The sequence below is a fragment of the Bactrocera oleae genome, chromosome 6 (genome assembly GCF_042242935.1).
Source record: "Bactrocera oleae isolate idBacOlea1 chromosome 6, idBacOlea1, whole genome shotgun sequence".
Taxonomy (NCBI): domain Eukaryota; kingdom Metazoa; phylum Arthropoda; class Insecta; order Diptera; family Tephritidae; genus Bactrocera; species Bactrocera oleae.
In genome coordinates this window covers 59,896,517-59,921,792 of record NC_091540.1, presented here as the reverse complement: position 1 = coordinate 59,921,792, position 25,276 = coordinate 59,896,517, and the positions used below count along the sequence as shown (strand labels likewise).

Genomic DNA, 25,276 nt, shown 5'->3' with positions numbered 1-25,276 from the left:
AGAAATAACTAAAGCAAAATTTACTTAAGAAAAAAATTTTAATTAAAAAAATTCTAAATTTTCAGTTAAAATTTATAAAAATATTTTATATCAACTTACCTTACGAACTCGCAAAATAGTATAGGCAATTGGTGTTGAGCTGGCTACTCGGTGTTCTTTGATCAGCAGCCAGTTGCCACGCCAAAAGTAAATTTTTGTCTGCACACATACTATGAATATTATTTTACCGCTATACTTCTATTAAACGATAATTATGCTTTATTTGTTAATATATATTTATCGCTATCTAGCGATCTTGCCAGACCTCTCTTCGGAATTTTAAAAAGATTTTCTTTTGACAACTTTACCAAAATCTGTTACGTAGATTTAATTTTTGTTATTTTTAAAGGAATAATTCAACGAAATATGAAGAAAAACGGCTTTTCTTTCAAATTTCACATTAGGTGGGCTCCCACAAAGGCGATTCTGAGAATGAATTGCTTTTATTAAGGTCTGCTTCAGAAACAGATGACTTTGTTTAATGCCTGAATTTCATTAAAAATATTAAAAATGAAAAACAGAAGCCTGCCCTTTACCAATCTCTCTCACTTACGAGTACAAGAATAACCCACTTAAAAATCATGTTGCGTATACGCAATGAGGTACTCATTTTAAACCATAAGACTGCTAAAAATCATTTTCGCCGAAATCTGTTTATTACTTACTATGAATGAAGCAATATGCTGAAGTGTCGATATTTTAAAGCGCAAAATTTTATTTGAAAATTCAAAAAAAAACTTTTCGAAAAAATGTAAAAAAAATGTTGGAAGAAAAAATTTCTTTTACCGCAAAATATGGTTTTCTGTTTATATCGGAAAAAGTGAGAAGAACACATTAAAAATATAGTGTTATAAGAATAATAATAAAACCATAGCAAAAACAACAATAATTTATATATACAAACAGCAGTTGACGGCAAAGCAATGACGTCAAGCTGAATAACACGCGGTGGGTCAATAATTATATCTGCGGACCAATAATTCTTAAAACAGCAAAAGTACACACACACACACTTTCAAAGAAATCAATGAACGATCGAAAGTTGGAGTCAAAAAAGTATACAAAGCAGCCACACAATAAATATATACATACAAACAAATCGAGGAGCTGAAGCAAAAAAAAAAAAAACAAAAATAAAGGAAATCAAATAAAATAATACCTGTGAAAAGAAAATAATTAATTTCACAAAAAAGAAAGACTGCAGTAAACACATTACTACAAGTGTTTACAAACTTTGCCAGCATTACTCGCTACACTTGGCGCGGCTGAAGCACGCTTATCAAGGGAGCCGGAGCATTAAAAACTTTTATGGAGCGAAGGCAGCGAAGCGCGAGCGCGTCTTTCGCAGCGGCAATAAACGTGTGGCAACTGCTAAGTGCAACAACAACAAAATTGCAAGAAATACACGAGCGAGTGCGAGCGGCCAGCAGCGTAATATGGGTAGCACATACATACATACACACACACACACACGAATATAATGAAAACAAACCGCATATAATTAGGACGCTAATGGATCGCTTGTATTTATAATTCGGTGAAAAGGCAATTTTTCGAAAGAAAATTTATTTTTAAAATTCAAAAATCAACTAGTAATTATGCGCAACGAGAAAAGCGAGTAAAACAAGTCTGAATGTTGATGAGTAAATGGATGCAAACACAGATAAGGAGCAAATTAATTAAGAAAGCTGAAAGATTCAAGTAAATGAAAACAACAACAATATTGAATAAAGCTAAAACAAAACAAGAAAAAAACGGTTATTTTGGTGGCACCGAAGCTATAATACCCTTCACAGATACAAAGGTTCCTTACAATAACTTGATTCTTGAATGCGCAGCTTCTTGAAGAGTAAAGGGCGTGTGTGAAATTTTAGATCGATATCTCAAAAACTGAGGGGCTAGTTCGCGTATATACCGACAGACGGACATGGCTAAATCGACTCAGCTCGTCATGCTGATCATTTATATACATATATGTTTTTTTTTGGGTCTCCGACGTTTCCTACTGGCTATTCAAACTTCGTTGCAAACTTAATATATCCTGGGTATATAAAAAAAAAAACCAATACTAAAACAAAATTTTAGCAAAACAACAACATAAGGTGTGCAACAACAAGACCAAGGTTATAAACATATAATGAGAAAAAAATTATAATAATCAGAAAAAAGAACAACAAAAAAAAATAGCAATACAACAACAACAACATTAAACATAACATCAACAATACCAAGATATATGCATAATGAACAACAACATCACTAATATAAAGTAAAACAACGAGTATGTATCTCAAGATGAAACTATAACGAAAGTAAAAGCAGCAGTAACAACAAAATAAAACTAAAATGTGTTAAAACAACAGCAACAACAACAATTATGAAAAGAAAGTAGCAACAACAAAAATAGCCAAATCAAAACGGAAAACAAAATACAGCAGCAAATAAAACAACAAATAAAAACAAAAAACAATAAAAACACAACATAATGCAAATCGAACGTCACGAAAAATCGTGAAAGCCCCAAAAACACACACGGAATATGCCTACATGACCAACAGATTGCCGCAAAGGGGGTACGAAGTAGAAAAATAGTAGGAGAAAAGTCTGCGATTGCCGTGATGCGGCAAGCAAAACATAAATATCGAGATACTATATAGAGAACAAAGAAGCAATTATTTTCGAATTTTGCAAGAAAAAATTTAACGGACTGATGCTGGAGGTGCTGCCGAACCAGAGAACGAGAGCGCACCAGAGAGCGTGACTTTTGAAACCAGTGCAATAATAGCACCAGTAAGAGCCAGATAAAGGGAGATATGCTGAACAAAGAAAGAAAATTCGAAGAAAAATCGGAGAGCATGCAAATGGGAATGGAAAAGCTCAAAAAGCTTTGCATAAAAACGTCATCAATGGAAATTGACCAGATCAGTGAGGGTGTTGGAATATTTTGGCCAGCCAGCCGACAGGTCAGTTGTGTTGTTATTCAACGCTCAAGCGGTGCATTAGTCGATGTCGCGGAACGATCACGTACAGAGCGTACCGACGGTTAGCGCGAGTATCGAAAAACGCACAAGCGCTGATTAAAAGTGAATAAAAACGCGAGGTTAGCGTGGTGGATTAAGAAGTAAATTTTTGTTTTGAGTGCAGTGGTGGAAAATATTATAATGTATTTGTTGATGTGGTCGAAACATTAAGCGTAATTATTTACTAATTTAGGAAAAAAATATGCAATAATAGAAAAAAATTAATAAAAAAAAGTATTAATTAAAAAGAATTAAAAATTAATCTCATTAAAAAACAAATTTTAATTTATTAAAGAACACATTTTCATTTATTAAATAAACTTAATGACCCAAAAATAAAAAAAAACTATAAGTGACTTATATATTTAATAATGCTAAAAATGGCGGTAAATTAATTAAACATTTTTTTTTAATTCTAACATGCAACATATGTTGCTAGAGACTAAAAACAACAAAAAAATATTTTCCAAAATTAATTATATAAAAATATTACAATTTTTTAAAAAAGACCGTGATTAACATTAATAATGTTGTAATTTATTAAAAGAAAACCCGTAATTAACATTTAATATACTTATTGCAAAAAAATAATTTACTAAAAAATTTTAATTATAAAAATCATTTAATTTATCTAAAAATATAATAAACATTAAATATTTGAAAAATAACTAAAGGTGTTATATATTAAATAATGCTTAAAGTGGCGGTAAATTAATTAAAACATTTTTTAAAAACTCTTACGTGCATAATATGTATGTTGGCAAAAACATAAAAAGCAACTAAACAAAAAAAAAAATCATTTAAAAAACCTATTTATTTAAAAAAAAATTTAATTGATTGAACAAAAAAAAAAAAACAATTTATAATTAACTAATTAAAAATAAAATAATAATTTATTTAAAAAAATTGAATTTATTAAAAAAGTAATAATTAAAAAAAAAAATTTCAATAAAAAAAATTTAACATAAAAACTAAGTAAAATTGACTTTTATGTTAAATAATGTTCAAAACACGGTAAATGAATTTTAAACATTTTTCAAAATCTTGCAACATGTGTTCTTGCCTGAACAGAGACTGAAGAAACACCATCAAGCAATATATTTAATAAAATTATATCCAAATCAGAACCAAATTTTTTCAAAGTAATCCAACAAGAATTACAAGCATGTAATGTAGAATAAAATTGCTGTGTGATCATAGTGATTTACAGTGCATGCACTTGTGTTGATACCAAAACAAGGAACACATGTGTGGCCATAACTAACGGCAGGTGCACAAAAATCCCAAAAAACAAAAAAAATAAAACAAAGTAGAAAATCCAACAATTTTATTAACATTCCGCGATTTACGTCGCAAATCCTGCCATTATTTCCGAATTTCTAATTTCTTTTGTCAGCCAGAGCTATAAATTTAAATATGACATGCGAAATTAGTTTGCCTCGATCAGCAGAACTATGAAAATGGAAATAACCAAATGTATTAAGACTGTTAGTCGTTAGTTTACAACTAATGAGGGTGTGTGTGTGTGTTTCTATGTTTTGCTGACGGCATCAAAGACGCGACGCGCTGCTGGCCGCCAAATTTTGAGGCAAAATTATGTGAAAAAGCCAAGAATCCAGCTGATAAAGCCAAACAAATATATTACACGTTAGAGGAACCATTAGTACGCACATATATACATATTTACACATAAACGCTTCTAGGCAATGTCACTCACATTAATGACTTCCCAGTTTTGTTTGTATGTCGCACATAAATTTCACATTAAAGCGCGTTAAATAGTAAAAAAAATAATAAAGAAAATAAACCGCGTACAAAATCCAAATCCGAACGCCGCTAAATAATGACCAAAAATATCAAAAGTAAATTGAAAACGAAAATTAAAAAACATATGCGCTGTATTTTTTGTCAACGCACGAAATGCTCATAAAAAAACAAATGAAAATGCCAAAATATTAAAAAGATATTTGAAAAAAAAGAAAACAAACCGCACAACGCGCATCTAATTAATGTTTCTTTATTAGTTATTGTTCTTGTTGGCTTTGCTCAAAGCAAAAATATACAATGAAAACAATAATTTTTGTTGGCTGACAAGCCGGCAGCACGCTTGCACAGGTGAAAAACTTACAAATCAGAAGACATTAATTTTGGCCACACATGAAAGCCCAATAAGTGGCAAGTCGCCACATGGAAATATTTTGTTTTATAAAAAAAAAAGACATACAAGAAAGTGCAAAATTTTTAATTGAAATTTTTAACTTCACTTTTTTATATTTTTAATATTTTTTTTTGTTTTTAAGTAGAAACAACCAAACCAAAATGAAAAAAATATTAAAATCACACATCAAAGTGAAAATAAGCCATATTGTTTGCATACTACTGCGTGACAGTGTTTGGTTGTACATGGCGTATACGCAACATTCGTACATTCGAGAATTGCGACTTAGCCAGTTGACATTTTTTGTAATTTTATATGTTTTTTCAGTGTTTTCAGTACCCTATTGCTTGATATAGAAACATGTGTTAAAATTAACTGTTTTATGGCATTTCCAACAATCGTGTCTTATTTCATATCGGCATGTGCGTCGTGGCCACAAATAGTTTTGCTTTAACATGTTCGGCATGTGTGCTCGTCTAATTTGATTTGTTGGAAGATTATGATTTTAATCATTATTAATTAATAGCAATCAGTCTACTCACTGGTTGTCTGTGATTGGGTATTTGGTTTTTTTTTTTTACTAAAAACATTTTATGCCTGAAACAAGAAGCACCCTTTGTAAATGTAGTAGGTGACATAAGTAGCTAAAGATCAGTTCATTTGATGCCTCAAAAGCGTTTTCTCTAAAGTTAATATATTCTAAAAGCAAGCAGTTGCGATTTTGGTTCACAAATATCTAACAACGAAAAGGGTTTGTAGGCCTCACAACATATTACCGAAAGTAAATTTATCAGTACAATGAAAAAGTTGGCATTTTAGTTTTTTTTTTTATTTATAATAGACGTGTATTTTGAAATACCAACAGAGAGGTATTGGTGTTAGTGTTATATAACTATTTTTTTTAATAACAATGTAATCATGTTAACTCGGTTCTTCAAAAGAAATTAATACATTCATACAATTCAATACATTGGTGGTAATTGCTTAGTCCAATACATTTTTTCTTCTATTTCTTCGACAGAATTATTTAGAACTAAATTTGAAATTTTTTCTATTTAAGACGTCAACTTTCAGTTTTCTATGAAAAAGTAGATATTATTGATTTCAAAATCTATTTAGGGCTTTTAAAGATAAGGAAAATTTGCCTTTTAATTTGAAAAAAAAAAACAAATATTCCCCCTGCTTTTTAGTACAAATTTTGACTCCGATCTGAATATCTATTGAAACGCTTTTTGTGCTTGTTTGTTGCACATTTTTCATTTATTATTCCTGATTCGGTTGAGAGTTTTTGTTTACTTATCCTAAATTCTCTTAACTTATGATTTGATATCACTAAAATTTTGATCATAACTCAAAAGCTACGCGTTACCTAGTTATAGCTATCCTAGTGTCATTAGGAAAGTGTCAAAAAGGGTATATTTCTTACCTCTATTTGCACATATCACACTTTAGTGGCAACTGGTCACCGGTGACGGCATTATACACGCATACAATATAAGCAATCGAAGTGCATTTTGCCTCAAAAACTTTGAAGAGAAAACCATGTTGCCAGCTGAGTTTGAATATATGCAGCATCAATATTATTTTTTTAAATCTTTATTCTTCGAATTGTCAAAACTTTGCGCCAGACCTGTTTTCACACATATTTTTTCCAATCAAAATAGAAAATAAAATGGTTTTAATGCATGTTAAACCAAATTATAATAAAAAAAATTTTATATGATTTTTTTTGCTTCGGAAAATCCATCTACACAAGCGCCCAGAAATCAAAATGAATCTGCTCGTTTTTTAAAATGTTAAAAAAAAACATTAAAATTCCCGCTAAGCAGAAATAAAAAATTTAAATTTCTTTCATCTTCATATTAATTTCTTGCTAAAAACATTCTAAGTACTTAAGTATACAGAATTTAGCTTTGGAGTGATCACTTTCTTTAGGAACTGATTGCTATTTTAATAAAGTTCTCGTGAAAAATAAGCAAAAAAGTTGGCAATCAAAACAAAAACAAAAAAAAATTTACAAGAATCTATAAGCTATAAAAATATTATACATACAGATTTTTAACGTATACTACGAAATGTTTGAGAACGAGCTTTCAAAAACGAAATATATAGTTAAGTTTGCCACAAAGTTTTTGTTTTGCGTAAGGAATGTAGTCGATTTAGACATATCCCTCTGTTTGTTTATCCGTCTGCATATGTGCGTATTAATACCAAAGGTTTTGACTTATTGATATGCAAATTTGCACACATCCTTTGTTCTCCAAGAAGCTGCTTATTTGTCGGAACCACTATGGGATATAGCTGCTATACAAACTCATCGATCAAAATCAAGTTCTTGTATGGAAAGATTTTTTTTATTTAATAAGTTATTTTCATGAAATACTATCCAAGATATAACAAGAAATTTTCTTTCCAAAAGTCATTACTATTAAAATTTAGGTATAATGTATTGAATATATTGCTCATTGTTATACAACTATCTATTTATATAAATATTTTTTGATTCCTCTAAATCCCAAATCTCACATGTAAATTAACTATAAAATTGCCGTGCTTTTCTTAAAGATAATTAAGCAAAAATAAACAAATATATTTACAACCGAGTATGGACTAGCTAATGGTGCGACGTCTACGAGTGCAGCGACTAAATTTCTAGACAAATATTTAGATTCACAAATGTGCTTATTTACATGTGAGCGCATGCACAGTTACATACAAGCACATATAAGTGCCAATTTTTTCCATTTATAAATTCAAAATTTTGTTTTAAGCCAATTTTTTCTTTTCAAAAATAAATAAACTTACATATTTATATACTTACACATACAACGGTGGCGCAACGCTTCGGTTAGTCTCCAATGCGACTCCAAAAGACCGCTGCCAACCGCAATTGAAGTGAACTATGAAGAAATAGTAAATAATCATGCATGAATCGGGTGATGCCAGCAGCCGGTGGCGATTGTTGTAGATCTTCATTAATGTGTATATACTTGTACTCTGTATTATGGGAATGATGCAAATTTGCATACGTCAATATAGTGTAGTAAACAATTCATCACCGAAAGTCATGTAAATGGTACCATAAATATATAAAGGTATATATACTCGTATATGCGTATTAGAGTGTTCCATATATTTCCCAAGTTAATTTAATTTTTTGCAGACACCCTCTTATGTTTCAGTATTTGCCTTCGAAAATAATTATTTAATGGAAACAAGCTCTTTATTTTCATATTTTAACCGCGCCTAAAGAATTGAATATTTCCCATACATTTAAATTGGGATTTTTTGATATTTCGCAATAAAATTTTTCTATGCAAAGCAAATGAATCTACTACTAGAAAATAAAATATTATAATACAAAATTTCCCGCTCTACAAAAAAGGTGTTAATAATTTTTTTCATAAAAGCATTGCTTTAAAAGTTATACGCAGTTAAAGTTATGCATCAAGTATACTGAGTATTCATGCAAGTGCCTTATACGGGGTTTTCCAATAAGAGTGATACGATTTAAAAAAAAAAATTAAAAAGTAAAAATTATTTTAATATTGACTTCTAAAGCTGATAGAGAGTCTGGTTTTTTGCGAAAGACTAATAACTTCAAATAACCCTACAAAAAGTAGTCTAATAGTGTTAAATCACAACTTCTTGGAAGCCATTTAATGTCACAATTGCTTGAAATTATCGAATCTCCAAACTTTTGTCGCAATAATTCGGTTGTTGCACGTGCTGTGTGGCAGATGTTGTCAAGATCAACTCCATCTAATTCCGGCCATAAAAAGTTGATTATTATCAATCTAAACCGCTCTTCATTGACAGTAACGTTGTCATCAGCTTCATTTCGAAAGAAGTACGGATGATTCTACAACAATCACACTAAACTTTCAAATTAGGTGAATGTAATGGTTGTTCATGAATAATTTAGGGATTTTATTCGCACCAGAATCGACAGTTTTGTTTTACGTCAGGTGAACGATTATTACGAATATAAAATGGCAAAAGCACACGAAAAGTTGCAATTGGAGAACGATTATTTTGATAACAAAATTGAATAATTTGTAAACATTGTTCTTGCGTACATCTTTCCATGATGAAATTGTAAATATTACAAAATTCAATAAAAAAAAAATTACAGGTCATAACAACAAAAATGGCCGAAATGACACTTAGAAATCATATCATTCCTATTGGAAAACCTGACACATTCTGTGTTGCTTATACGATATGGTGTACTGTATGTTATGTATGCTCAGAACATTATGTAAAAAGCTTGCTTATGTTAGATCCTTGTTTTTAGGGCAAAAACTGTAACTTCAGAGATGGTTTGCAAGAAACAAAATCGACGTGGAAATTTCGGACACCCTAATATATACTCGTATATATCACCCTTATGTAGGTATATATACATATACTTATATGTGTAGTAGTAAAAACAATGTTCCATAATTTATTTATTTACATTGTGTTACGGATGTTATTCTTTTGTTTTGATATCATTCGTTGTGATTGACAAATAAATTAAACTCAAGCTTGACGCTTCCGTATATTGCATAGAAACCGTTATATCTGAGTGTGCCCTATACATACATATATGCAGAAATTGTTTTTTCTGATTTCTAATGAGCAATTTTATAGATTATAAGTAAATATTAGATTAATGATCAGTTAGGCTACAATGTTATATTTTTACAAGTATAATAAAAATTGTCAGGAGAAGGCGCGTTTTGCGTTTGTATTAATTGCTTGACGTATAAATAAATGTATTTTGTGTCAACGTTGTGCAAAATACGTGTGTTACTTCAGGCAGAACCTAGTGACTCCGTACACAATCGATTTCAATTATTTTTATTTTTCCATTGAGAAAATTCTTTGAATACCATAAGCGAAAGCCATCGATAAAAAATCTACAATTTATCGATAAGTAATTATTCTTCAATTCAATTTATTGGGTATAGTTTTTGGATAACACGAATAGTTTGGTTGTGAATCGATATAAAAAATCTGAAGTATATCGTTAAATCGATTTTAATTACCAATATAAAAAATTGATTACGCATCGATCGATAAATCTTTCATAAATTTTTTTATTCTGAAGTATATCGTTAAATCGATTTTAATTATCAATATAAAAAATTTATTAACCATCGATCGATAGAACTTTCATTTATTTTGTTATTCTAGTGAATATATTATATATTTTGATGGGCGTGATCATTGAAGCAACGTTTTGATGATATGGAGTGATGTGAGAGCCATTGTGGGAACTCGCTATAATTCAGAAACTTAAATTAGAAAATGTAAATATAGAAGCTATTCATACATTTCAGTTATCTTGTTAGCCTTTCATTACTTAGTTAAATGAAAATAATGGTATTAAGGAGTATTATGGTATATTATTCTTGCTACTGCTCCTACCTATGCTTTCATATACCCTAGCATATTCTTTTATATACAGTCTGAATTCCAATGATAATGAATTAATGTAACATGCATAAAAAGCTTTGTATAAGTAGATAAGCCGCTGGCCCTCAGAGGCTGGTACTGCTGTCAGATTTTTTTTTTAGAATTTACTTTTCCGATTGCTGCTATTTCTTTTACGACTAGCACAATTGTCAGCATGATCGTAGGCTTAAAAAAGGCTTAGTTGCTCAATACAAAAATATCTGTTTCTAAAAAACTTCATGGTTGTCGAGATATACTCAGTAATTCACCGTCTCACTTGATCTTGCAGAGGTCTGAAGAGACTGCATTCTCTAAAACATCTGATATTTTAGTGATTTCGATTATACATAAACCTTTTCCACCACTGAACTTAATTTTCGAACGCTTTCATTTGTTTATTTTTTTTCTCGAACTACAGTTGTTAGAAAGACTTTATAATTCTAATTTCATAAATTTTTTAGTAACTTTGAGCTACAAATATGGTCGATGATAATGATTTAAATACATTTTTCCAAATCAACAAATAAATGCTTTCTTCTATTTCACTAAAAATTTCCATTTTACATTTATATATTTAATGGAAGTAAAATAAACAATAACTATTCGTTAAAATTTCTAGTTGATCGCACAATTGCAACTCTGTCAAGCTGTCAATATGTCGTCACCCACTAACATAGTGGCAGACTGAATAGCACATCAGCAGTCAGTCGTAAATGCATTACATTTCAATCAGCAATGGCAATGCGGAATTCGTCTTGTCATAAACATGTACACCCTTACCTACACAAACATATAAATGCATAAATTTATACATACATACACACATGCACTTGTATATGTGTGTACATACTCGTTGCATTTACAAATCATCCACATTATGACCAGTAACGATGGAAATATGCATCCACCCCATTTGGTGTGTTTGTATGTGTGTAAGTAGGTGTTTCTAGAATACCGGGAAACGTGGAAAATTTTACATTATTTAATATAAATATGCGCTTATAATTTATATATGATTACAGCTATTTGAACATAATTAAAAATTAATTTCTTCATCGTGTGCATTCTTGGAATTTTCCGCCGACTTGTCGAAATTCTTTTGTGCTGTTTCGAATTGGATCGCTAGATAGCGCAGCTGTCGAAAGTTTGCGAAACGCAATTCACACTAATTTTAAATAAAATGCTTTGAATATATTACGATATAGACGTACATACATAGTCCTGCCACATTTTTTTAAATAGCTTTTGGTAATAAATGATAAATTTACTATAGCAATTTGTTATAGTGTTACTTTGGTAAGCATTTGAAATGATTTATGTGAATATATGTTTATATTTTATTTTCGAAATCATAGAAGTATGGTACTTTGAAGAAAATTTCAATATTTCTTTAGACGCGTTTTCGATCTCGAACCTGTAAACATTTTTGTTATGAACTGATTTCCATTTAAGACTTGTTTTATATTCCATTTCGACTAAAAAGTAAAACAAACTGATTTTTCACCCAGTTGAGGGACACAAATATATTCAATACCTTTATACTGAAAATTGAAATGAATATTCCAAACTTTTTTTAAGTTAAAGCCTTTTAAAGTGTAGCTGTCAATAGTCAGCATAGGCAATCAGTTTATGCGATCACTGTCAACATTTTTCAGCTTATTCTGCATACATATGTCTGATCAAAAATCGAAGCCCAAAATCAACCAAAATTTCGAGCGAAATTTAACTTTTTTAAACGCAGTCATTTTATGAATATTTGAATTCTTGCAACCGTAGATCATTGTACGAATAATATGTTTTAGGAGGAGGGACTTTTTTATCGCATGTGACATGAAAATTTTCGGATATAGGTATTTTGCTGAGAGGACATCCAAACTGGTTCATTTTTTCGCGCATCTTTTCTCGAAACTGTCTATTTTGAAATTTTTAAAGAGTCTACTTGTCTATGTCTCGAACAATCCATATTCCCAAATCTAAATTTTTGCTATTTCCAAAAAATTCGAAACCGTCAAAAAAAGTGACAGAAAATTAGCTTTTTTGTTTCAAGCAGTCAGCATTTGAAAAAAAAAATTTCCTACATTTCCTTAGTACCAGACTTGGCCACATTATTCTACAATAGATAATTTTTTTTTTTGTTTTCGAGTGCTAGCAGTATTGAAATCGTGGTTATGGTCATGTGTCAATTTTTGAAACCGCCACTTCATCAGCTGCTAATTTAAAATTTTTTTTTTTTTATTTGATTTTTTCCTATATTCCTGTAATGTTAATAAATAATTAATAATATAATGCTTAGTAAAAATATAATTTTTTTATGAAACTACAAAAGTTACCTAAAATTTATTCTCTAGACTAGAATACCCCTCAAACTTTTAACTGGATTTGTGATCTTATCTGCAATCTTCCGGCGTTTCACTAATTCAGCTTAGAGACCTATTGCGCTGTTAAATGCTACTTGAAAATGTCAAACTTGTACTGAGTTGGTAAAAGGAGATAAATTCACTGTTCATAAGGCTACCAACCTCCGAGCTCTTTATTAATCTGATATTTGGGAAGAAGATCAATATGTGCCATTTTCCAAATTTTTGTCTAATTATTGATAGCTTTTTTTTTTTGGTTACAATTAATTGTATGTATTATAAGTGATCAATCTCTTCACCTTCCACAAATTTCTAAAACTTCATATGAAAGCTCAAAGGCTTGTGAAGGAAAGCATGCGTCCCTTTCTCTCCTGCTTTATATTTTCCAATACTTAATCTAAAATTGTATATGATAAGTACTATTGAACCCCTAAAAACATAAATTATTAAATAGTAATATTAATACACTTCAATCTGTTACATCTGGCATCCTTGCCGGCTGTCACCAGACCTGCCATAAGTTCTGTTATAAGTTCAGGCAGTTATAAAAATTAAAATATTTTACATTTTTTTAAAAAGTTAAATTCAGTTAATAATCTATTGTATATATTAGATGAGCGATTAAAAAATTTTTTTTTCGAAATGGTCAACATTTGCTTTTATACAAGCCTTCAAACGATTCGGCCATTGATCAATAGCAGCACGCACAGTTTCTATTTGTATTGACGACGCTGTTCGAACCAAAGATTTTTGAGACTTTAAATTTCTATACAGTATTCGACAGGCCATGTGCTCCAACTCTGATCAAAAACTGTTGTCCAATCGATTTAAATCTGCACTTCCAGATGGCCAATCATTTGCGGCTATGAAATTAGGTATATTGCTTTTAGGACGCTGCTGGGTGGTTTTTGGCTTGTGTGCTGGAGCAGAATCTCGCTGAAAGATTCAATGCTCTCCATTGAAGAGCGTATTATTTAACTGCTTTACCACGCCCTCCAAAACATACTGCTGGTGCACTTTTGCCACAATTTTAACGCATTTTTTACAAAAGTGTAGAGCTGTATAGGAGACTTATCACTAAACCGTTATATCAGCTGTTGGTGACCACGATAAAACCTTAGAATAAAATATTTTCCTCCTTTTAAAGTTTTTGTGTAGATTTTACCGTTTTGTTTAATGAAAGCTTCTTTAGCAGTGAACTTTTTTTGTATCAGTAGACAGGATACTTTCACGGCCTTTGACAGCGTGCCACTAAATAAGACGCTTGCATCTGTTGAGCCTAACTTACTTCAAGTGCATTGCCAGTAGACTACCAGTTGACCGACGGTAGGCTTTCATATGGAGATCATCTCTAAGAAGTCTTGACCTTGTTCTGGTCGATATATCTATTTCGCTTGATATAACTTTCGGTTTTCTAAGCAGATTTCTGCCAATGCATTCGCGACGAGTTTTTATGGCTAAATTTGTTTGAAAGACGCGAGGACAACCACTTCTCTTTCGGTTATCAACTGTCGACGATTGGGAAAAGCGATTAATAGTGCGGTACATTAATATTCTCGGTATATTAAGTTCTTTGAGAAGCTCATAAATTCCACTTATAATAAATTTCAACTATGATTGCACTGAATGCATTGTTAACTTTCTAACAGAATTTTTTCAAGACTAAGTATGTACGCTCACAATCTCCCAGATCTTGTATAATGGTGTTGAGGTTAAGGTTTGTTTTTGATGTGGAATATATTTTGGGGCAAAAGGTATGACAATTCAATGAATATTCAGATGAACTTTGAGCATGATTACCAAAAAAAATAATTTTCCAAAATTTTCGTGTGAAATTTAAATGAAACTTAATTATTACTCAGGTATTTTTCGAAAATACACTGAGTATTGAATAAAAAAAAAATTATGTGTTTATTCGCTGTGTTTATTCGCTGTGGCGTTTCTATTTTGAAAATTAAATCTATATTCAAGATTATTACTTTTAAGAAGCATTAAAAATCGCGAAATAAACGGGTTTTCAAACGGTTCTTAGTCGCCATTCAACAACCACATATAAGCTAAATAATTGTTTGATTCGTCAAATATGAATTTTTATAACAAAAATACATTGCTTTTGTAAGGAAAATTTTTTTTTAACTTTGTGTTCATTTCAAAACATAAAATAAGCGCGATACATAAACATATTTTGAATCCTCTATAATTTATATAGCTTAAAACCGTTAATGCTAGTAGTCACGTCCATAAGAAAAAGTCTTTAAAACATGAGCATTAATAAATTAATATCCAACAGTGCTCGTAAAATTAAGAAATCGTGAACACTTTAATATTCAATAAGCCACTTTTCGATTACAAATGGGCGGTGACACATACACACACACACATACTTACATACATACATACACACATGTAAATGAATTTTTGCTGTGCCGTTACATTTTGTTGTCCATAAAACATCTTCGCATTGTGACTATGGAGAGCAGCTGGCCTGCAGGCCACAAGAGTTTGGTAGACCCGGTGACGCCAATGCGCCAGCAATTAATCTCCTTGAAAATAAATAAGTATAAATTTACATTTACTTTTACTATGCGGCCTACAAACACACATACACTTGCACATATGCAAAGTGATTGGTGTGCTGCTCGAGCATTCTCGAAGCGAAATAGTGGAACCTTGAATTTATTTTCAGCTGCTTTAAACTGCCAATGAGCTTTTTTGTTTTAATATTCGAAAATTAATGGTAGTGAATATTGTGCAATTGCATTACAACATATCTACTCCGTGTGCGTCATTTAAGTTGGCACTTGAATGTGAATATGTGTGTATGTGTACTCGTAGGTGTGTGTTGGATGAGTTTACAAAAATAAATTTAATAAATGAGCTAAAGAGTGCTAACTTTTTTCAAAATTTATTTAAAATAAATATTATTTAGATCGCAGTAATAAATAAAAAATAAACATTTTGCGGGAAGTTTCATTATTCATTAAATATTGAAAATATGTGCTAAATTTCGTTTTAACAATTTTCATTTAATTTTTTTTTTTAATTTCACATTTTAAGCAAATAAATCGCAATTTAAGATAAAAAATACGCAATTTAGAAATATTTTTCTAACGCACAGATTCTTAAGCGCTACCACTTAAATCTAATATTAATGTATGTGGTCGAAGTTCTGGCGACCGAATTGATTAGTTCATGTACCTAGAACACAAAAAAAAATTCAGCTTTCCAAAAGGTCTGTTCTTGAATTATGAGCTCGCCCTCGGTAACAAAAAAATGTTGGTAGCAAATAATGTGAGCAATTTAGGAGATTCTTTTAACTACTCGATGTGATCAAAGGAGAAGAGGGTTGATTACAGTTGGTTCTGGCGTGTCTAGTGGCCGTACACTTCTTAGCACTTTTTCTTGCTTAATTTTTATTTTAACTGGCTACTTGAACTATTGGCTACACATGTTTGATCATTTTTATATTATTAATTACAATAAATCAATAATTTTACGCCTAACATTAGTTTGAAATATTATTTAAAATTAGCTAAATTTCTTGTTTTTTTTATGATAATGGCTACCTATATACGAGTAAATGTAATACCCTTCAACTGTAAGGTTTTTGGTGTTTTTAAAGATGGTGTGACGATGTATCTGATGGTGCAACCGAATGCCCGAAATATACTAACATACATACCACAGCTTCATCCTTATCTCCTTAGAGCTAATTTTGCTTTTGAAAATCGTGGACACTCAAACAGCTAAGGAAACCACTCTTCTATACTTTTTTAAATTAACTCCAATATCAGTCAAGTCTAAATAATCGTAAGTAACTTAGATTTTAAACTTATTGCCGGCTGCACATGTAATAGAGGAATATCAACAACAAAAACAATCTGCATAATAGTTTTGAATGGTAGGATATACCTACATATATCTCTGGCACAAGGAATCATCATAATGCCTTCTTCTGTAACTCGCAGCGTACTTAAAAGTTTAACTGTTCATAGCAATTCTCTAAACTTAGAAATTTTTAAGTTTTTTATAAAATAGAAGAAATTATATTTTCGTTGAAAAAATCAAAAAAATTTAAATCATGTTTTTTTGATGTTATTTCTTTAGAAAAACTTATTTATCAACATTGTAGGATACAGACTCGTATATATAATATTAAACAGTAAATATAAGGTATGTTTACATTAGAAGAAAAGTACCAATATTTTCATTAGATCGAAAATAAGCTGACATTATTTCTAAGAAATATATTTTCCTTTTATTGATGTTGCTTTTTTAATTTTTTCCCTCCAAAAATTTCAATATTTGAATCAAAGTTCCTCGCAGTTATGCCGAAGGGTTGTTCGCATACAAATATGTATATTTTTAATATTTAATAAAATTTCCTTTTCTATAAAACTAAAATAGAAACTTAGTAAAAAAAAAATGCAAACAGTTATACCACAGTTTAAGTTTTTTACTTAACGTTATGCTAGAGTTTTGATTTTACGGCACCACGAAAGTGCTGCAAGGCCATAATGCAACCAATATAGATATGTATATGCATATGTATGTATTGTATATTATATATTCAAGTATATGTATTATATCGTATTCCAGAGCAGTACCTATACAAAAAGCGCAATCTTCAGAAAAATAGAAACAGAAAGGAAGAAACAAAAATATCTCATGCGAGATATTTATTGTTTATGCGTTTCAATATGTGTTGGACATGAGCAAGCCATGCGTGCGTCGGTTTTTAAAGGCATAAATTACATCAAACAATAAATTATGCATAAATATGTTGTTACACGGCCATATATTCATATGTACGCCACACTATTTGCCCCATATAACAGAAGCGCTGCAGCTGCTTGCACCACTAGGCTTGCAGCCGAGGCAAATACTTCACATTTATATTTGAAGTGTGGAGTGCCAGTGAGCTTTTTCTTGACGTAACACCACAAAACACACATATTTAAATATACACACACATGCATATATATAAATATAAGTATTTATGTTGGTACATACATGTGGGTTCACTCAAGTATAGACACATGTTGGTGGTTGCCATTAATATGTATTCATTACACACTGCCACTTAATTTAAATGCTCATAATGAAAGGATGCTGATCACTTTGCGCAGTTGGCGTGTGTCTTTGAGGCAAACACGCTGCTGGGAGCAACGCTTTCTTGGAAAAACCTACAATTACTTATAAGTGATAACATGCGCACGCAAGTGTGCGTGTGTGTGTATGTGTGAAGAAGAGATTAAGTGCGCGCATTTATTTGTATGGATGCAATAAATTTTCCATTTCGCACACATTGTATCTTAATACGAAAAGTGTAGTAGCTACCACGCAAGCAACAACAACAAAAATTATAAATTATCATAATATAACAATCGCGAAACAACAAAAGCAACAACACAAGTAATCCGGTGGCTAAAGAAATTATGCAGCCATTCAAGAATAAGCTAAACTACGCTAGAATATGCTAATAAAAAGCATTCGATTCAAATCTGTGTAGATAATTCAACAATACTGGCAAAACAATGTTGCCAATTAATTGAATTTGTCGAAAACAAATCAATTTCGGCAGCGGCTGCATTAATGTCGCCCAGCGTGATGGAAACTTTTTATAAATTTTTTTGGTTTTTTTAGTGTAATTTTCTAAATTTATCGCAACTAAAAACAACGTCTTATGTAGCACCGAAATAAATTTGCTTCAAACTCAAATATATTTGTAAATAAAATTTACTATTTATATGGCATTGATGGCAGGGGAGCTTGAGCGTAATATAGCAGCTGTGGCGGCCAAGGTGGGGGGCAATAAACTATCTACTATATTTAGCAAAAGTTCATATTTGTGCTGTGTATCTTTCTGCTTTCAGCAAAGATTGGCTTTTAACCGCTCTAAGAGCCTGTGTGAATTTTCAAAAGAAATATTTTCCAAAAATTCATCCGGAGAATTAACAATGCGTTTTGAGGCCTATCATTACTCTAAAATGCTGAAGTCCTACAGCATCCATTTTTGCAGCCAGCAACTGCAAATTTTGGACACCTCTTACTAATGATGTACAAAAGTAGATTTAAAAAAATGTATTAGAATCGAAGGATTATAACTTATAGCCCCATACAATTGATTGTTCGAAAATAAGTTTTTGAGTTACATAGCGTCCAATTTAGCAGCTACAAGTAGTAACTCCAAATTTTGTGCACTTACTTATGATATATAAAAATAGTGGATGCAGATTTTTTTTTTTGAAATCGATTGACTTTAGCCTATAACTCTCCAACAACTGTAAAACCTTTATAGCAGCAAATTTTCTAATATTTTTGCATGTGTATGATTAAAAGTCGACAACAGAAGCTATAGATATCAGTCTACTGTAACAGATAATGCCGATAGAGCTGACTTAGATTAATTTTGAGGTATGCACCGCGACCTATGGTCTATTGTGCCTTCATAGATATAGAGCTGACTTAGTTTGGTTGCGGTCAAAACTAAACTAGAACATAAAGTAAACTTAATTAATTTTTCAAAAACTTTTGATTCAAAATAAATGTTTTGTTTTATGGCAAAAGCAACCTTGTCGTATAAATTTAATTGCTTTGGAGGGTCATTCAGCAATTCAGCAACAACTGACAGTTCTATAAAATCTATTGAGCAATCGTCTGTTATATACAAGTATATGTAATTATTATTTTTTAATTTTCGTATAAATATCAATGAAAATTAAATGCCAAATAAACAAAATATCAAGAAATAAAATTGCAAACTAAAGTTCGCACATTTAAAAACAAATCACTTTAATAAAATTATTTAAAAAGTATTAAACAAAAAATTATTCAACAAGAAACGCGTGTGTTTCTTTTACACAATAGATTTACGGTTATTAGCGCAAAATACGCAAACCTCATAAAGAATACCGCTAAAGAGATGGAAACTTTTTGGATATTCAAATATATATTTTTTTATTTATTTTTCCACGCAATGTTTGAGTAGATGTGCGTGTGTATATGTGTATGTGTGTTCATTATTATATGTAGTTACGATGATTTGCAGGCATTTCAAATATTTCCACAACAACGAACAAAGTGCAAATTTCGCAGAAATTCAAAATCAAAATAAACTTTCGCAAAATACAATAATATTATAAAAAATATAGTGAGTGAGGAAAGAATTCACCAAAAACGAAAAGAAAACAAATAAAAAATTAAAAAGTGAATAAACTACACAGAGATGCCGTTGGCTTTCAGCGACTAGCGGCATTATTTCTCCTTGCTCATTTAAGTGGGCGAACAAACTGCCAAATGCCATTGAAATATTATTAACTTATTTATCACAACACAAATTTTTTCGCCAACTGCATGCGTGCGTGAGTGTGTGCAAATGCCACTTGCGAATAAACGCGAGCGAAAAGACGGCCTCCAAGCGGCAAAGACAAGTTACCCCACAACAGGTGGCACATTTTTTGAGAGCGCCAAGCGTAAATTAATAAATAACACAGAAATTTTGTGACAAATTGACAATCAAACAAAATAGAAAATAGCAATTAATAAACTGTGTAGCATATCAAGGTGAAAGCTTAAGTGCGTGTTAGTTTACAAAGCGCACGTGGCCAGGCGCCGGTGAAAATATTAGCACACAAAGCTAATTGCACCGAACTGGCGGTCCTCAGTGAGCGGGAAATGATGAAGCACGACGCCGCCACGAAACCTATAGCCATTGGTGGACCGAACGCAATGGCGCCAGCTGCGGGCACGTCCTCATTAAAGCGCGGCTTATGGCGCAACCGCAGTGTGATCGAAACGCCCGTTTGCGCGCGTAGCCCCATCACGAAAGCTTTTGATTTTCTGCCGTGGGGGCGCAGCAAAAAGGCTGGCGATAAAACGCAAACACAAACACAACAGCAACCACTAAAACAACAGCAAAAAGCCAACGCGGTGTCAACGTTCACGAAGTCAGCAAACAGCAGCGCTGGCGGCAACACAAGTATCCACAACAACACTGGCAACCACACAAATACGGGCGCCGATAAGGACGCGGGTATACACTATCACCGAAACATCTTTCGCAGCGGCGGCGGCCTCATACGTGACATACTCGGTGGCGATAAGTTGAATAAAGAGAAAGGTGCACAGGAGTTGACGCTGAAAAAATCCAATCAACGCACAAAACCCAAGCAAGTGGTGGCGCGCAATAAGAGCCTAGACATACACGAGCTCATCAATACTGTCGAGAATGAGCTGAGCGCGGAGCGACAGAAAAATGGACGCAAACATTTTATGGACGACACATTTATTGAGAATATAATGCGCGCCAAGGAAGCCTATCGGCAGGCGAATGACGAACTGTGCGATGAAGAACAGGCCCGTGATTACCGCTATGTGGATGAGACGAACGAAAACGAAGGTAATGGACGGCGGCAAGCGCACGAGGAGCAGCACACGAGCATTGAACAGCTAAATTGTACGCCTTCGAGCAGCAATGGCAACACAACTGCTGCGGCGCACGCACCCGCGCGTCACATACTCTTTAACGACGAAGACATTGTGTATCTGATAAAGAAAGAGCTGCCGGTCAAGCGCGACATGAGTAAGACAAAGCGCAAAGTCTCGTGCCATCAGGCGGAAAAGGAACACCAACAGCAACAGCAACAACTACAACAGTATCAGCAATATCAGCAGCACCATCCGCAACAACAACAACAGCAAGCGCGGGAGCGCGAACGTGAAAGAGACCGTGAACGCGGACGTGACCGCCACGAACGCAGTGAAAGTGTGTTAAGGGCGCGGCTGAAATTCAAGAAGTTAACACCGGACGCAACACCGTTGCCGAACCGCAGATCGACATCCGCACAGATGCTCAATCATAATCAGTATCACAATCAGTGCGAATACAATGACGTTGAGTATGAACAACCGCACGCGCGCAATTATCAGCAATCACGGTCGGTCAATGACAGCTACACGGCGGCTGGCGATAACAGTAAGCGCGGCATACTGCAGCGACAGAATACTTCACCTGCGCTAATGAGTCTGGCCGGCGAAAGCGCAAGTGGCAACGGAAATGGTGGTGGCGCTTATGAAGAGGATGCGTCCCATCACCTGAGTCCGGAAAATCGTCGGCGCCACCATCAACTCTACCAGCGCGGCGAGCAACGCGTGCAATTACAGCGCCGCAAATCCTTCACCGGCTATGACAATGCACAGCTAGGCAACTGCAGCAGTAGTAGTAGTATGGCGAGTGGTGGTGGCAGTGGTGCTAGTGGCGGAGGTAACACCAACGCGCCAAGCGTTGAACCGCCGCGCGGCGAAAAACCGCGTAAGAAGCTCTCCTTCCGCGAACCGATTGCGGATAAACCGCGTATACGGCGTCGTAGCTCGCCGATACAGCGTCCGGAAAGTGTTAGCGCTGAAGCTATAGAGGCTTCTCCGGGTGACAAAGAGTCGAACAATCGCCTCACTGTCGACGACGCTAGCGCGCATAAAGTGAGCTGTGATAATTTGAGCGCCAGCAGCAGTAGCAGCGCTGCCTTAATGTTATTACCTGATAACCGCAATTACGCTGCTCAGATTAATAATCTTGCCCTGGATGCGGCGGGCTGCTGTTTTATGGATAAAGCGAATTTAACAATGGACTTTGAGGTGAGGCACGAGTAGATGTTAATTGTAATGGTTAGTTGTGATGTATTATGAGCAAATATCAATCACAGTTTCGCGAAGTGTTGGTAATTACTCATTAAGTAGATGAGAATGTTGACAGTTTTAAGAAATAACTTAACTTTAAAATATGTTGATACCGGCGCCACCTAGCGTGTGCTTTGAGTATTACCAGAAAATTTAACTACGTATATATTATATCTCCTTTAATTATTTAGCAAAAAAAAAAGTTTGCTTTTAACTAATTTCCTCTTCTATTTCTATTTCGTTTACAGTCACAAGCGATGCGTATTGTACGTACCGTCGGTCAGGCCTTTGAAGTGTGTCACAAATTTAATCTTCATAAGAATTCCTTGGATCACAACGACGAACGCTCGGATGTCTCATCCGAGTTACTCGATGTAGAACGCATTTCGGTACAACAACTGACTGATGACGAGCTGGATAAAAAAGGTAAGTCAAAGCAGTGGATACATTTAAACTCAGAAGATATTCGATTATTTAAGCTATATATTCCCGATCTATTAAAAATCTGAGTGTCATTATTAATGTGTTTTTTAAGATTAAACAAATTTAATTTTTTTAGTAGTTAGTTTTTTAGTAGTGTATAGGTGTAGAGTACAATAATGACGAACTTCTTGTATATAAAAAGTGAAAAATTCATAGTGGGTTGAAACCCATTGGAAAAGGAAGATAAAATAACAAATATTAAAGTAACAAGTAAGTTCTAAGTTCAGGTGTAAGTTGAAAGGATAAAAGCCGGGGAAAACTCTTCTAGAATTTCAATATTAAGTGTATCTGACAGTATGGCCGGTATTTTCGGTAAAAAGTTCACAATAGGAACTATCCTCCACATATTCGATATCCGGGGGCTTGATTAGCCGATATATATATTCCGATTTGGACAATTTTTGGTCATAAGGTGGCATACCTCATAGGCACTATTCGCGCTAAGTTTTAGTCGGAAACGTGAAGGTGTTAGATGTAATTTAAAATTCTGTTATATAGGAAGTAGGCGTGGTTGTCGTCCGATTTCGTCAATTTTCGCACTGCAACACTGGAAGGTTAGGTTAATATTATTTACGGAATCTAGTTGAAATCAGTCAAGTATAGGTTTTCACGCCCATCGTCCAAATTTGACACCGGCTCCTATTAAGCCCTTTCGTAACATCTTGGGTGTAAAACTTTACATCTCTGATGCATTTAGTTTTATATTTATCGCACTATTAGTAGTTTTTAACAAAACCTTTATACGGAATGTGGGTGGGGTTAGAATCCGAATTCTCTTGTTTTCACAAGGTGGGTATGGATGCCACAAAGCTTTTCCCTGAATGAATTTGATTGTTATAGTTTTGAATCGTTTAGTAGCGGGTCTTTTTTGGAGAAAACTTATCATACTAATGTATATATTTTTTATGTCATTAGAAAGCAGGGACCATTGAAAAAATCTGATAATTTGACGTGAAAATTTTTGTTTGAAAATTAGGGTGTTTTTTTCGATATTAAGTCAAAATAAAGAATAAAAAAATATTTCAAATAAAAAATTACTGGACTCAGAAGGACGCGTCAGAGACCCTATAAAATATATACATAAATGATCAGCCTGATGAGCTGAGTTGATTTAGCCATGTCCGTCTGTTTGTATATATACAAACAAGTCTCTCAGTTTTAAAGCTATCGATCTAAAAGAAAGCTAATTAAAGCTATCGATCCCGAAGTTAACGTTTTTTCTTGTTTTACTTTTGAAATTGTTTATTTTATTTACATTCTGCAAATCTCAAAAATATTTTTAACATTCTAAGAATAAAGCATTATGGTATATTATTACTACTATTATTATTATTGCTACATTCTAACAAAAGTTAGATTCCTCTAGACCCAAACTTAAGCTTATAGGCTAGCAAAGAGCGTACCAGTACGAAAATGTGCTCATCACCCGCAGCAGAAGTGGCGTGCGTTAGTGAAAAAAGAAAAGTTCTCCAAATGAATTGTTAAATGGCATTGAAAATTATTTTTGGCAGCAAATTGCACAATTTCTTCATGGCCCGCACAGCTGATGGAAACGTTTGCGGAGGCGGTTTGACGTCATCAGCTGAACAATGCTTGTTTTTAGATTTTGTGTTTGACATCAAATTTCTGCTACAAAAAATCATATTTATAAAATTATTTTAAATTGAACAAAAATATGTAAAAGAATAGCGCTAATGCCACTTTGACAAAACGCCTTGAGCAGCATATCAATAAAGCGAACCTCACAACCATAGCATCATTACACATCACTTCGACATCGTTTGACTCCATCATCGACACTTAATGCCGCATGAGCTCACACAGTGCCGCCGAGCGGCACACATTGGACCCCCATACAACGATTGATGCGCCGAGAACGCTTATTTTTAGCCGGCGGGATGACAGATAAGCAGTCAGACAATGCAGAGAAAGCGTTTCACGCGCATGAATTCACTTTTTTGGCACAATAAATGGCTTAATAAATAAAAAAAAACCAACGGAAATTATAACTGTGAAATATGTCGCATTTTTGGTGTCAATTATGTACAGAATGCAGCAGGGAGTATGTGTGTGATGTAAATAAATATATTTAAATTATT

At 33.1% G+C, this 25,276-nt stretch overlaps 1 protein-coding gene across 9 annotated transcripts in view; it reads left to right on the top strand.

The window, feature by feature from the left end:
* The window catches only part of LOC106619944 (capon-like protein), a 260,136-nt gene that overhangs the window by 211,927 nt on the left and 22,933 nt on the right, over positions 1-25,276 (top strand). For 5 of the 9 annotated variants that reach the window (XM_070110859.1, XM_070110857.1, XM_070110856.1 and 2 more), the window contains exon 6: positions 22,943-23,120. In XM_070110859.1, the coding sequence (XP_069966960.1) occupies positions 22,943-23,120 (178 nt within the window). Of the gene's footprint in view, positions 1-2,696; positions 3,233-20,067; positions 22,653-22,942; positions 23,121-25,276 lie in introns of those variants that run through there. The other 4 variants (XM_070110854.1, XM_070110853.1, XM_070110852.1 and 1 more) reach the window with 4 other exon arrangements.